Below are 10,810 nucleotides of genomic sequence, written 5' to 3' on the forward strand. Positions count from 1 at the left end.
AATGTGCTGTTTTAAATACGCCCAATAGAGCATTTCTCACTCCCATCACACAAAAATCAGGATATCTAGATATAAAAAACTCAGAAGCAGTTCCCTATAGCAGAATAGGTTAGAATGTGCATTCTAGAAAAAAAAAAAATCTGTTTCCTTCTTAACTACCAAAATTGAATGACCAGATTTGCCTAGTTTTCAGGGGTGCTGAGCAACTTCAATTCCAACTGAAGTCAGTAATAGCACTGGGTGTTCAACACTTGTGAAAAGAGTCAGACCCAGAGTTAAAAGTTTAGTTACAAAGCCAGTAACATAACTTTAAGAGGGAAAAATCTATAGTACCACCCATTTTATATTGATTTTAAAATACTTATCACTAAAAATCTTCACCTAGCTTTTAAGGCTTTTAGAAAAGCCCTAGCCCCTGTTGCATATTTAGGGACCAATCCTGCAAACACTTATTCACAGGCAAGTAAAACTTCACTTACACAAGTATTCTAAGTTCAACAGGACTACTTACTAAAATAAATGTTTGCAGTATCAAGTCCATACATAGTTTGGACAGCTTAAAAAAAAAGCTACTTTAATATGTCTAGTATACACCTGTAAATAGCTGACTAAACTATATTTATGAAAAACATTTTATTGTAGATATATCTAATGTTATTTGGTAGTGTTACTGAAACATTTAATAGGAAGCATAAACAAAAACAGATACTGAAATATAATTTTCCTTTTTCCTAAAAATCAGTGTTCCATGTTTTTATTAAAAAAAAAAAATCAGGAATGCACAATACAATTAGCTGCTTTCCTGTCCAACCTGTGAAGTGCTTACTCTTGAGATTCACTAATTTAATGATAAAAATGATTTATGTAGTAGCTCAAGAAAGCCATCAGTATAGTGGAATTACAGTCCTCAGAATTAAAATCAAGTCTGTATAAATCAAATTAAAAGACTGAGATGTATTGAGATGTATTGCAAGTTATCAGGCTACAATTTGGGCTCATTACAGCAACAATACATGTAGAAGCCATAATCCCATTGCTATGCAACTCCCTCCTTGTACTTAATAGACACTGTATTCAAGTCCATGATGAGGGAGAGGGCTTTTTCCCTTTTATTTAAAGATAGTCATTGCCTGCAATGGACATAGCACTAAAAACAAAACAAAAACAAAAAAAAGTTATAATATGACTTCTGGCACAAAAAGATTAAGCATCTACAACGGAATTAATGGATACATTTCTAGGCCTATTCAAATATAGTTATTTGTTAAAGATGACAACCATGCCAGGACTAGTAACCTCCTTCTATAAAAGCAAAAGCCATGACTTTTAATATTACTGTATTTTTGGCTATAAACTGTTTTATATTTTGTTAGTGACAGTTCTACAGCAGGACCCTGCAAATTACCACTAATGAGTGGGAGACCAAACACAAAGAATTAAGTATACTAGTCAGTGAAGCAGTTTACTGTGGAAAAAAAAGCAAGGATATGCATTTCAAGTGCACTTTGTTCATCTCCGAGAGAGTTTGACAATGATTCATTGCATATTAGTACATATATGGTAGTACATTTTGCAAACAATCTTAATGTAAGACCTCACTATAATGCTTTGCTGAGAAACTGAGTAAGCCCACTGACATGACCAGACCTGATCTCCCTCTAGAAGGGCATTAGTCAGTTGTGAACCACTTATGAATATAATAGGGAATATTAGAGAAGTGCAAATTAGTGAGCAGTTCTATATTTGAGGGGGGAAAAAGAACCTGCATTTCCTTTACTAACCAAAACATTTTTAATATAAAATATATTAATTTAAATATTGTTTAAAACCTTAAAAATACAGTATGCACAAAATCCATAAATAAGGCCAAAACTGTCCTTAAATTATCCTGTTGTGCCTGCACATATGTAAAAGGAGCCACTGTTGGAAAACAAGCAATAAAACAACTTTGCACTTCTATAGTGTCTTCCATTGGAAGATGTCAAAAGCCTTTAGAAACTAATGGATTAAGCCCCCCAATATCCCATGAGGTAGGTATTCTCCACATTTTACAAACTAGTAGAATGAGGCAGAGAGGTTAAGTGACTAACTCAAGGTCACATAATGTAAGTTGTGAGGCAGAACTGGGAAAAGAACTCAGATCTTCCAACTCTCAGTCCTATGTTTCTCACTATTTATATATGCAGCTCCAAAAGTGGATTTAAGGGTCCATTTGGGCCTGGAGCATGACACTCAGCATGGGACCGAAGTCTCTTATTTATATTGCTTCCAGTTCTCCCCAATATCCTATTGATTCAGAGTCAACAATCCCCAATTCTTGAGAATACATGAGTTGATGGCGCACCCAGCAGAACCAGTCTATTATTTAGTTGTGTTAAACAGTTTTAAACTGAATATTTACACATTCAATTAAAATTATTTGAAACACAGAGTTTTAAAAAGAGTAAAACATATTGGATGAAATCCTGGCCTTACTGAATGGCAAAGCTTCAATTCACTTCAATGGGCCAAGCTTTCAACCACTGTAATAAGGACTTACAGCTGCATTGAGACTATCAGTAAAATTTCATCCAAGTTCATTTTTACTGCAGTTATAATTTAAACCCAGGAAACATTATGTCAATGTTGATAAACCCTCCAATTTAGAAGTGCTGGTTGGCATTGCTATGATAAATTAAATGTCCTGATCAGATAAGTGTCTGATCAGATGAGTATTCAGCATGTTGAAGTTACATTAACAGAACATAGCTGTTTGTTAAAATCAGTTGTAAAAATTAATTTTAATTACCCCCACACCACCAGAGCAGCAGGGGGAAGGAGGAGAAAAAGGAGGGGGGGAAGAAATGAACAATTTTGTATCAATCATATGACTGATACATTTCTTTTAAAATATACTACTATTTATACTATGCAATAAATCCACTAGAAACACACACATTGTTGACTGTATAGATTTAAGGGAAATGTGAGAAATGGACAATGTGGTTTCTAGTTTGATGTTGTAACATCCTTAAAAATAATGAACTTTGGTTTTCATATGGATTACAAACAATATATTAAAATATCTACAAATCAAATATTAAGGGAAAAAGTTGCTCCAATGAGAAGTCTAACACAAACTACATTCCAATTTACTTAACCCTCAAGTAGCTTTTCAGGAGAGAAAATATTTCAATTTGAAGCTCAACAGAAGCGTTGAAACTAGTTTTCCAAATGTTTTACAGCATTGGCACTCTTTAGTGCCACTCATTACAAAGTCAACACAAACACATTGTGTCATGACAATGCCATTATGTTCTTTAAAACAAGCATTCTAGATTTAGCAGTGTGACAAGAACAGGGACTTCAACAACTACACTGTTTGACACACTTGCATCTCAAATATCAGTCTTTTTCTGTTGCAATAAAGCTGTAGTTGAAGCTATCAAACAGCACACCTATAGAAATTACAAAGATGATTCAAATTGCGTGTCTGGGTCATCATCTGCCTCTAGCCTAACAGTGGGTATACTTTCAGATTTAGTCCTCCTAGTTTTGTGGTGTGGTGATTCAATAATTATTTCTGAGCATGAAATAGCAATTGAAGATGTCTTTTCTGTCTTCTTCTCAGTATTGCCTTCTGTGGTCCCACAACACTGCTTCAGAGCACACTGAGTTCTGCAGGGAAACTCACATTTGCCAACACCCGATTCAGAGCCTACACTGGCAAACTCAGGCTGAATTGTAGTGGCATGGATCCCTTCATCATGAAAAATCTCTTTAATGTGCTTTGCCACTTTCATGTATGATGCAGGGTCATGACATTTTATGTGAGCAGTGCCTATGATTCTGCTGCCTGCCAGTTGCCAAACATGTAGTTCATGGACTGCTTCAACTCCTTCAAGTTTACGTAGTTTCAAGTTCAAAGAATATATATCAATTTGTTTGGGAACAGTTTGTAAAAGGATTAGGGCAGATTCTTTGAGTAATGGATAAGTTGTGTAAAGGAGTATACAAACCATTATCAGACAAAGAGAGGGATCTAAATACAGCACCCAGCAGGGACCAGCTACATGAATACCCTCTTGCTTGAGCAGTTTAGCACTGACAAGTGGTGGGGCCACAGTAGCATTTTCTATACAATGGCTATTGACACATGGATTAAAACATGGCCCATCTTTGGGACATGGGTTCCAAGAAAAGTAAAAGACCAAGGCATTCACCACCACAATCACTGAACCCAAAGCATCTCCAAGCACATGCAGAAAAACTCCACGCATGTTAAGCTGTCCACTGGAGTCTTCTTCAACTTCTATGTCCAGAGAGTGAGAACCTGCACTCCCATTTGCTTGTAGTTCCGCCTTGCCATCTTTCACCATGTCACCTGCAAAGAAAACAGTGAAACAGTTACATACCATGTACGATATCAGATACAATAGACTAAATGTACATGAAGTAAAATGTTTTACTGTATTATGATATCAACTCAATAAAGTGGTTTCTAAATTTATTACAGTGAAATATTATAGCAAAGTGACATCACTTAGGCTTTTATTTTTTAAATCCTCCTCCATTGTACAATTCAACAACAGTTATAGCCTAGCAACTAAATTTGTGGCCTTTTACCTCCTAGCTGGCAGAATAGTGGACAGAGAAAACTGATTATTTGTGCAGAGTAAGTTGTGAAACTGTTCTGCTCTCTAGTACAATAAGAAAGAATGTTTCTATAAAACAGGTTAGAGGAAAGATGTTGCAGTTAATTCAAATAGGTTGAACTGAGTGAAAGGACTACAAATTTCACAGTTTTCAGAACAAAATGCCCCCAAAAAGCAAGCCAGACAGCCTACCACTTCCACCATAACATAAGAACACAGAACATAAGAATGGCCGTATTGGGTCAGACCAAAGGTCCATTTAGCCCAGCAGCCTGTCTGCTGACCGGGTGGGGATGGACTGAAGACAATGATCAAGGGATTTGTCTTGTGCCATCCATCTCCAGCCTCTGACAAACAGAGGCCAGAGACACAATTTCTATCCCCTGGCCTTTTATGGACCTAACTTCCATGAAATTATCTAACTTCTCTTTAAACTCTGTTATAGTCCTAGCCTTCACAACCTCCTCTGGCAAGGAGTTCCACAGATTGACTATGCGCTGTGTGAAGTTTTATTAGTTTTAAATCTGCTACCCACTAATTTCATTTGGTGTACTCTAGTTCTTCTATTATGGGAACTAATAAATAACTTTTCTTTATTCACCCTCTCCACACCACTCATGATTTTATATACCTCTATCATATCCCCCCTCAGTCTCCTCTTTTCTAAACTGAAAAGTCCCAGTTGCTTTAGCCTCTCTTCATATGGGACCCATTCCAAACCCCTAATCATTTTAGTTGCCCTTTTCTGAACCCTTTCCAGGGTTATATTTTTTGAGGTGAGGAGACCATATCTGTACACAGTACTCAAGATGTGGGTATACCATACTTTTATACAGGGGCAGTAAGATATTCTGTGTCTTATTTTCTATCCCTTTCTTAATAATTCCTAACATCCTATTTGCCTTTTTGACTGCCGCTGCATAGTGTGGAAGTTTTCAGAGAACTATCCATGATAACTCCAAGATCTTTCCTGATTTGTTGTAGCCAAATTAGCCCCCATCATACTGTACGTATAGTTGGGGTTATTTTTTCCCCAACATGCATTACTTTATACTTATCCATATTCAATTTCATTTGCCATTTTGTTGCCCAATCACTCAGTTTGGAGAGATCTTTCTGAAGTTCTTCACAGTCTGCTTCTGTCTTGACTATCTTAAATAGTTTAGTATCATCCACAAACTTTACCACCTCACTGCATACCTACTCCAGACCACTTGAGTAAATTGAACAGGATTGGTAACAGGACTGACCCTTGGGGTACACCACTACCCCTCTCCATTCTGAAAATTTACCATTTATTCCTACCCTTTGTTTCCTGCCTTAACCAGTTCTCAATCCATGTAAGGACCTTCCTTCTTATCCCATGACAATGTAATTTACACAAGAGCCTTCAGTGAGGGACCTCATCAAAGGCTTTCTGAAAATGTATGGTGGGCACTTTTAATCAGAAGGTAAAGAAATATACCTATATTTATATGTACATTTTATAATTTTGGAAGGCACTCAGACAATGGAGCCAATGAAGAAGCTAGGTGAACAAACAAAGAGAAATAGAAAGAAATTAGAATGTGGATTGTTAGGCTACATCTACATTGGCAGATTTTGCGCAAATACTTTTAACGCAAGAGTTTTTGCGTTAAAGTATATGTGCAAGAGAGTGTCTACACTGGCATGTGCTTTTGCGCAAAAGCATCCGTGCCAGTGTAGACGCTCTCTTGCGCAAGAAAGCTCCGATGGCCATTTTATGGCCATTTCATGTTGCCTGTCTACGCTGGCCTCTTGCGCAAGAACACTGATTTTTTACATTAGTACTGATTTTTTACATTAGAACGTCAGTGTTCTTGCGCAAGAACTCCCTGCCAGCGTAGACAGGCGGCAAGTTTTTGCGCAAAAGTGACTGCTTTTGTGCAAAATCTTGCCAATGTAGACGTAGTCTTAGTGTTTTTCTACACTGGGATATGAGCGTTAAAACACACTCTGGATACATCTACACTGCAACACTATTTCGAAATAACCAGCGCTATAACTACACTATTTTGAAATAGTGTCAAAATACTATCAAGCTAGAGGACTTCTTATTCTGACTCCTGTAACCCTCATTGTACGAGGAATAAGGGAAGTCAGAGGAAAGTCAGAGGAAGAGTGCTCTATTTCAAAATAAGAGCTGTGTAGACACTCCCTATTTATTTCGAAATAAGCAACACAATTGACATAGCTCAAGTTGTGTAGCTTATTTTGAGTTAAGCCCTGTAGACGAACCCCGACTAACATATTGGTATGTGTTGATCCTTGTCTACGCTGAGTACTATCATATTTTAAATTTATCAGGTGGTCATACCTGAAGTGAAAGTATAACCGGGTACATAATCAACCTATCAGTTAACTCTCATGGTTACACGCAGGACTGCCTACCCCTCCTCTGCTGCCTCTAAAGGGGAGCCGACTGCCCCATGCCTGTGTGTAACTACTGAAATTTAATCTGAGTTGTGAGTGTGAAATGTTTGGTTTTTTTGCTTCTCACTGATTTTTCTGTGGGTCAGCAGCCCCCAAAGTTTTCAGCGATTACACAGTTAATTAAATGCATTTGACATCATACTTAACAGCAGCATTATAATGACGTATTCAAGAGCAGGAGAGACCTATGATAGTATAACAAGCATGTAGAGGATACTACAAAATTTCAAAGGCATATGATAATCAGATGAATAACAGATTTAACTCTAATTTTTTTTATTTCCACATATTTTCTGATTTTCAAGTTACAAACTACAATATTCTAATGAGGTCTACTTAACTTTTACTGTCTAAGCATTTTATAGTAACAAAGCTGGTGAGGTAATATTTCTATTGGGCCAAATTCTATTGGTCAGAGCCACAAAACTCTGTGTAAACTTGTCTCCCAAACCAACAGACCAATAAAAAGATATTACTGTACCCACCTTTCTCTCTAAACACTCAGGCTATAATCAGAACATTAAAGCACTTGCACTAGTATGATCCTAGCTGCAGCGCTGGGAGAGTTCTCCCAGAGCTCTAGGTGAAGGGAAGAGGGCATCTGGACCCATGGCCCATGGGCTGGATATGGCTAATGGCTTATGAGCTGGCCCTTGGCTGAGGCCCAGGGTTTCCCCCACAGCAGGACAAACTGCCACTCCTGCTCCAGGCCTATGTACAAGAGCTTTGGTGATCCCCTGCAGGGCAACAACACTGAAGCTGAAATGTTTGGGTTATTTTTTTTTTTTGCTTCTCACTGATTTTTTTATGGATCAGTGGCCCCCAGTCTTAAAAAGGTTCCCCACTCTTGCTCTAGGAGAGTCTAGATCAGTGGTCCCCAACCTTTCGGGGCTGCCAGGCACCCCGGGGGCAGGGACGGTCAAGCTCCAGGCATCCGGGGGCAGGGACGCTCATGCTCCGCACATCCGGGGGCGGCACCGCACATGTGTCGTGTGCCTAGGGCAGGGCCGGCCCAGATGATTCAGCGGACACACACAAATGCCCCGGGAGGCGCCATGGCGCCCGCGGGCACCGCGTTGGGGACCACTGGTCTAGGTCAACCACTTCCATGAAGGGAGTAGCTAACAGCACTTGTAGCCTATTTACACTGGCACTTTAAAGCGCTAGCTGAAGGGGGAAGGATTTTTTTTTCACACCCCATGAGAACATTATAGCCCAGTAACTTGCCAGTATAGACAAGCCCTAACTTGTTTAATGCATGCTAAAACTAGGATACTTACTTAGGAAGTGAAATAACATTAAGGCTCATTAAATGATCAGGTTGATGCTTAAAGTACTAGAGCAACCAGTCCTATATTTTCACAAACCCCATCTTTTGAAAGCCAACATACAGCCCAACTATACAATGATGAGCTTACTAATTTATGTTTCACTAGGCACTGAGAACAAAAGAGAGTCAAAAGGTAAACAAATTCATTGTTTACCTAACAAGTGAATGGTAAAGAATTCCCCCCCCCCACCAGTCATACTAAAGTGTTCTGAGCTACTAAACAAGGTAGAAAGGAAGTTTTTGGAAGAAGATGCATGAGCACACTGAATCCCTTGACTAATATAGGAATAGCAACTGCAGCCAAAATCCCTTGACTCGCTAATACAGGAATAGCAATTGTAGCCAAGATATTGCTATGTAAACTATTAACAAACAAGGGAATCACTTAATCTTTCTTCCACCAACATGCAGTGTCTTCCAAAATCCACTGCTAGTATGGAATGTCAATACCACTGTACAAAATTACCTGAGTTATACCTCCCTTATTTTATCCTACTTCATCTCTTTTAAAAAAAAAAAAAAAAAAAAAAAAAGAAATTGAACGTCTCCCTTAACCTGTCTCCAACCTGATACAGGAGCATCTATCTGCTCCTCACCTTCCGATCTCTATAGAGGAAACTTCCCCCCCCTCCAGTCCTCAGGCTAAGGAAGGACTCCTACTGTGGACAGTACCGCTTACCTAACTTCTCTTGGTTGACTCCATTGGTGCTGCTGCAATTCTCCACCAGTGTGTTGGTCTCCTCCGTGCGCAGCACAGCATCCCCATCCCCAGAAGATCGCTCCAATTTGGTGCGGCTGCCACTGCGGTGGTGTTGGCTCCCACCATGCGAGTGCCCGTGCCCCCCACCTCCATGCTGGTGGAAGAGGCAGAGCCCCAGCAGATTGACGAGGAGCCCCGCAGCTCCCACTCCAATCACCACAAGCGGTTGCTGGATCTCGTGGGCCTCGGTGAAGCGCTCGATGGCCTCCAGCAGGATGGTGAAGCAGAGGGCGGTGAGGAAGACAGCGTTGACCAAGGCGCCCATCACCTCCGCCCGCACCCAGCCGAAGGTGTTTTTGTGGGTGGCGCGTGTGCGCTGGGCGAAGCGTACGGCCACCAGGGCCACCACCAGAGCCATGACATCGGACAGCATGTGGAAGGAGTCCGAGAGCATGGCCAGCGAGGCTGTGATCCGGCTCACCACCACCTCCACCACGAAGAAGAGGAAGGTGAGCGCCAGCATGCACAGCAGCCGCACTCGGCGGTAGCGGGGCTGCCGGGGCTCGCCCGCCCCGCTGCCCGCCATGCTCTCTGTCAGCCCACGCGGAGAGCAACACCCGGCTGGGAGGGGAGACTGGCCGCCCTGGCGGGGGTTAACAGGCGGTCCCGCTGGCTGCCCGCGCCGCGACTCGGCGCTCCCGGCTCCGGGGGACTGGACGGCGGCGGGCTCAGAACTCACCTGGCGGAGCACCCACCGCTGCGACTTAAAAGCAAGAGCCGGCGGCACAAGACGGGCAGGGCGCGTCCGCAGCTCCAACTCCCCCTCCTCGGCCGCTCTTTGCAGACGGTTTGAAACGAAACTTTGCACCCGAACCCCCTACTCTTTCCACACGGAACCCCAGCTCGCCGTCGCCTCCCCCAACGCCTCGGATTGGCCGCGGCCCCCTAGCAGGGGCAGGAGGGGCTGCCTCTCATCTCCTCCTCCATTGGTTCGCAGCCTTCACGACAAGCGCCTGGCCCCGCCCCTGCGCAGCGTCCACTGGCTCCGCCTGCCACCGCTCCCGGGCCAGAAGCAGGGAGGAAGCCAATGAGGCGGGGCGAGGAAGCCAATTGGGCGCTTCTCTCTGTCGCTCCTGCGGGTTTCCCTTAACCCCGCCCCCCAGAGGCCTTTTGCGGGACTGGTGCAAAAGGGGGTGCTGCGGGGCGGGTGTTCTGCTCTTCACACGGCCCGAGCTTGAGGGCGGCTGCTCTGCCAGTCCGGCGCCGCTCTTCGGCTGGGAACCGGCCCCGCCCAAGGAGCGTCCGCCGCTCCCTGGACTCAGCCCCGCGGCATTGAGCCGACCGGGCGCAGAGACGCTGACGTGCCCTCTCGAAAGCAGCGCCTGGGGTGGGCGAAAGGCGCCACACGCCCAGAGGCCTCTGGCTCCTAAGTGAGCCCCCCTATCACTGATCTGTGCTCGCCGCTCACCCCGGCACTGGTACCAACGCAGGCCGCACAGGGGGCTGTATCGCTCGCCCCTAATATTTGCGGGGGGAGGCGAAGAGGGCCTGCGCCCTTACCAGTAGTAAAGCAGTTGTCTAAGCACCCACCCTCGGTTCCTCTGAGGCTGTTGAAGTGAGTCTTACAGCGTTGCCCCTATTCCTTTAGGGTCAGCACTCATGTATGGATGTACATACATATACTTTATTCAA

General features: G+C 42.9%; 1 protein-coding gene across 1 annotated transcript; it reads right to left on the minus strand.

Annotated features, from left to right (window-relative positions):
• Positions 1 to 1,445: 1,445 nt before the first annotated feature.
• SLC30A1 (solute carrier family 30 member 1) lies at positions 1,446 to 10,043 on the minus strand. The gene is made up of 2 exons (XM_014573963.3): positions 9,098 to 10,043; positions 1,446 to 4,363 (listed from the first exon to the last, which is right to left on the minus strand). The coding sequence occupies exons 1-2, from the start codon at positions 9,702 to 9,704 to the stop codon at positions 3,447 to 3,449; spliced, it is 1,524 nt and encodes a 507-aa protein (XP_014429449.2). The 5' UTR covers positions 9,705 to 10,043; the 3' UTR covers positions 1,446 to 3,446.
• Between the last annotated feature and the right edge of the window lie 767 nt (positions 10,044 to 10,810).

Source organism: Pelodiscus sinensis, chromosome 3 (genome assembly GCF_049634645.1).
Source record: "Pelodiscus sinensis isolate JC-2024 chromosome 3, ASM4963464v1, whole genome shotgun sequence".
Classification (NCBI taxonomy): domain Eukaryota; kingdom Metazoa; phylum Chordata; order Testudines; family Trionychidae; genus Pelodiscus; species Pelodiscus sinensis.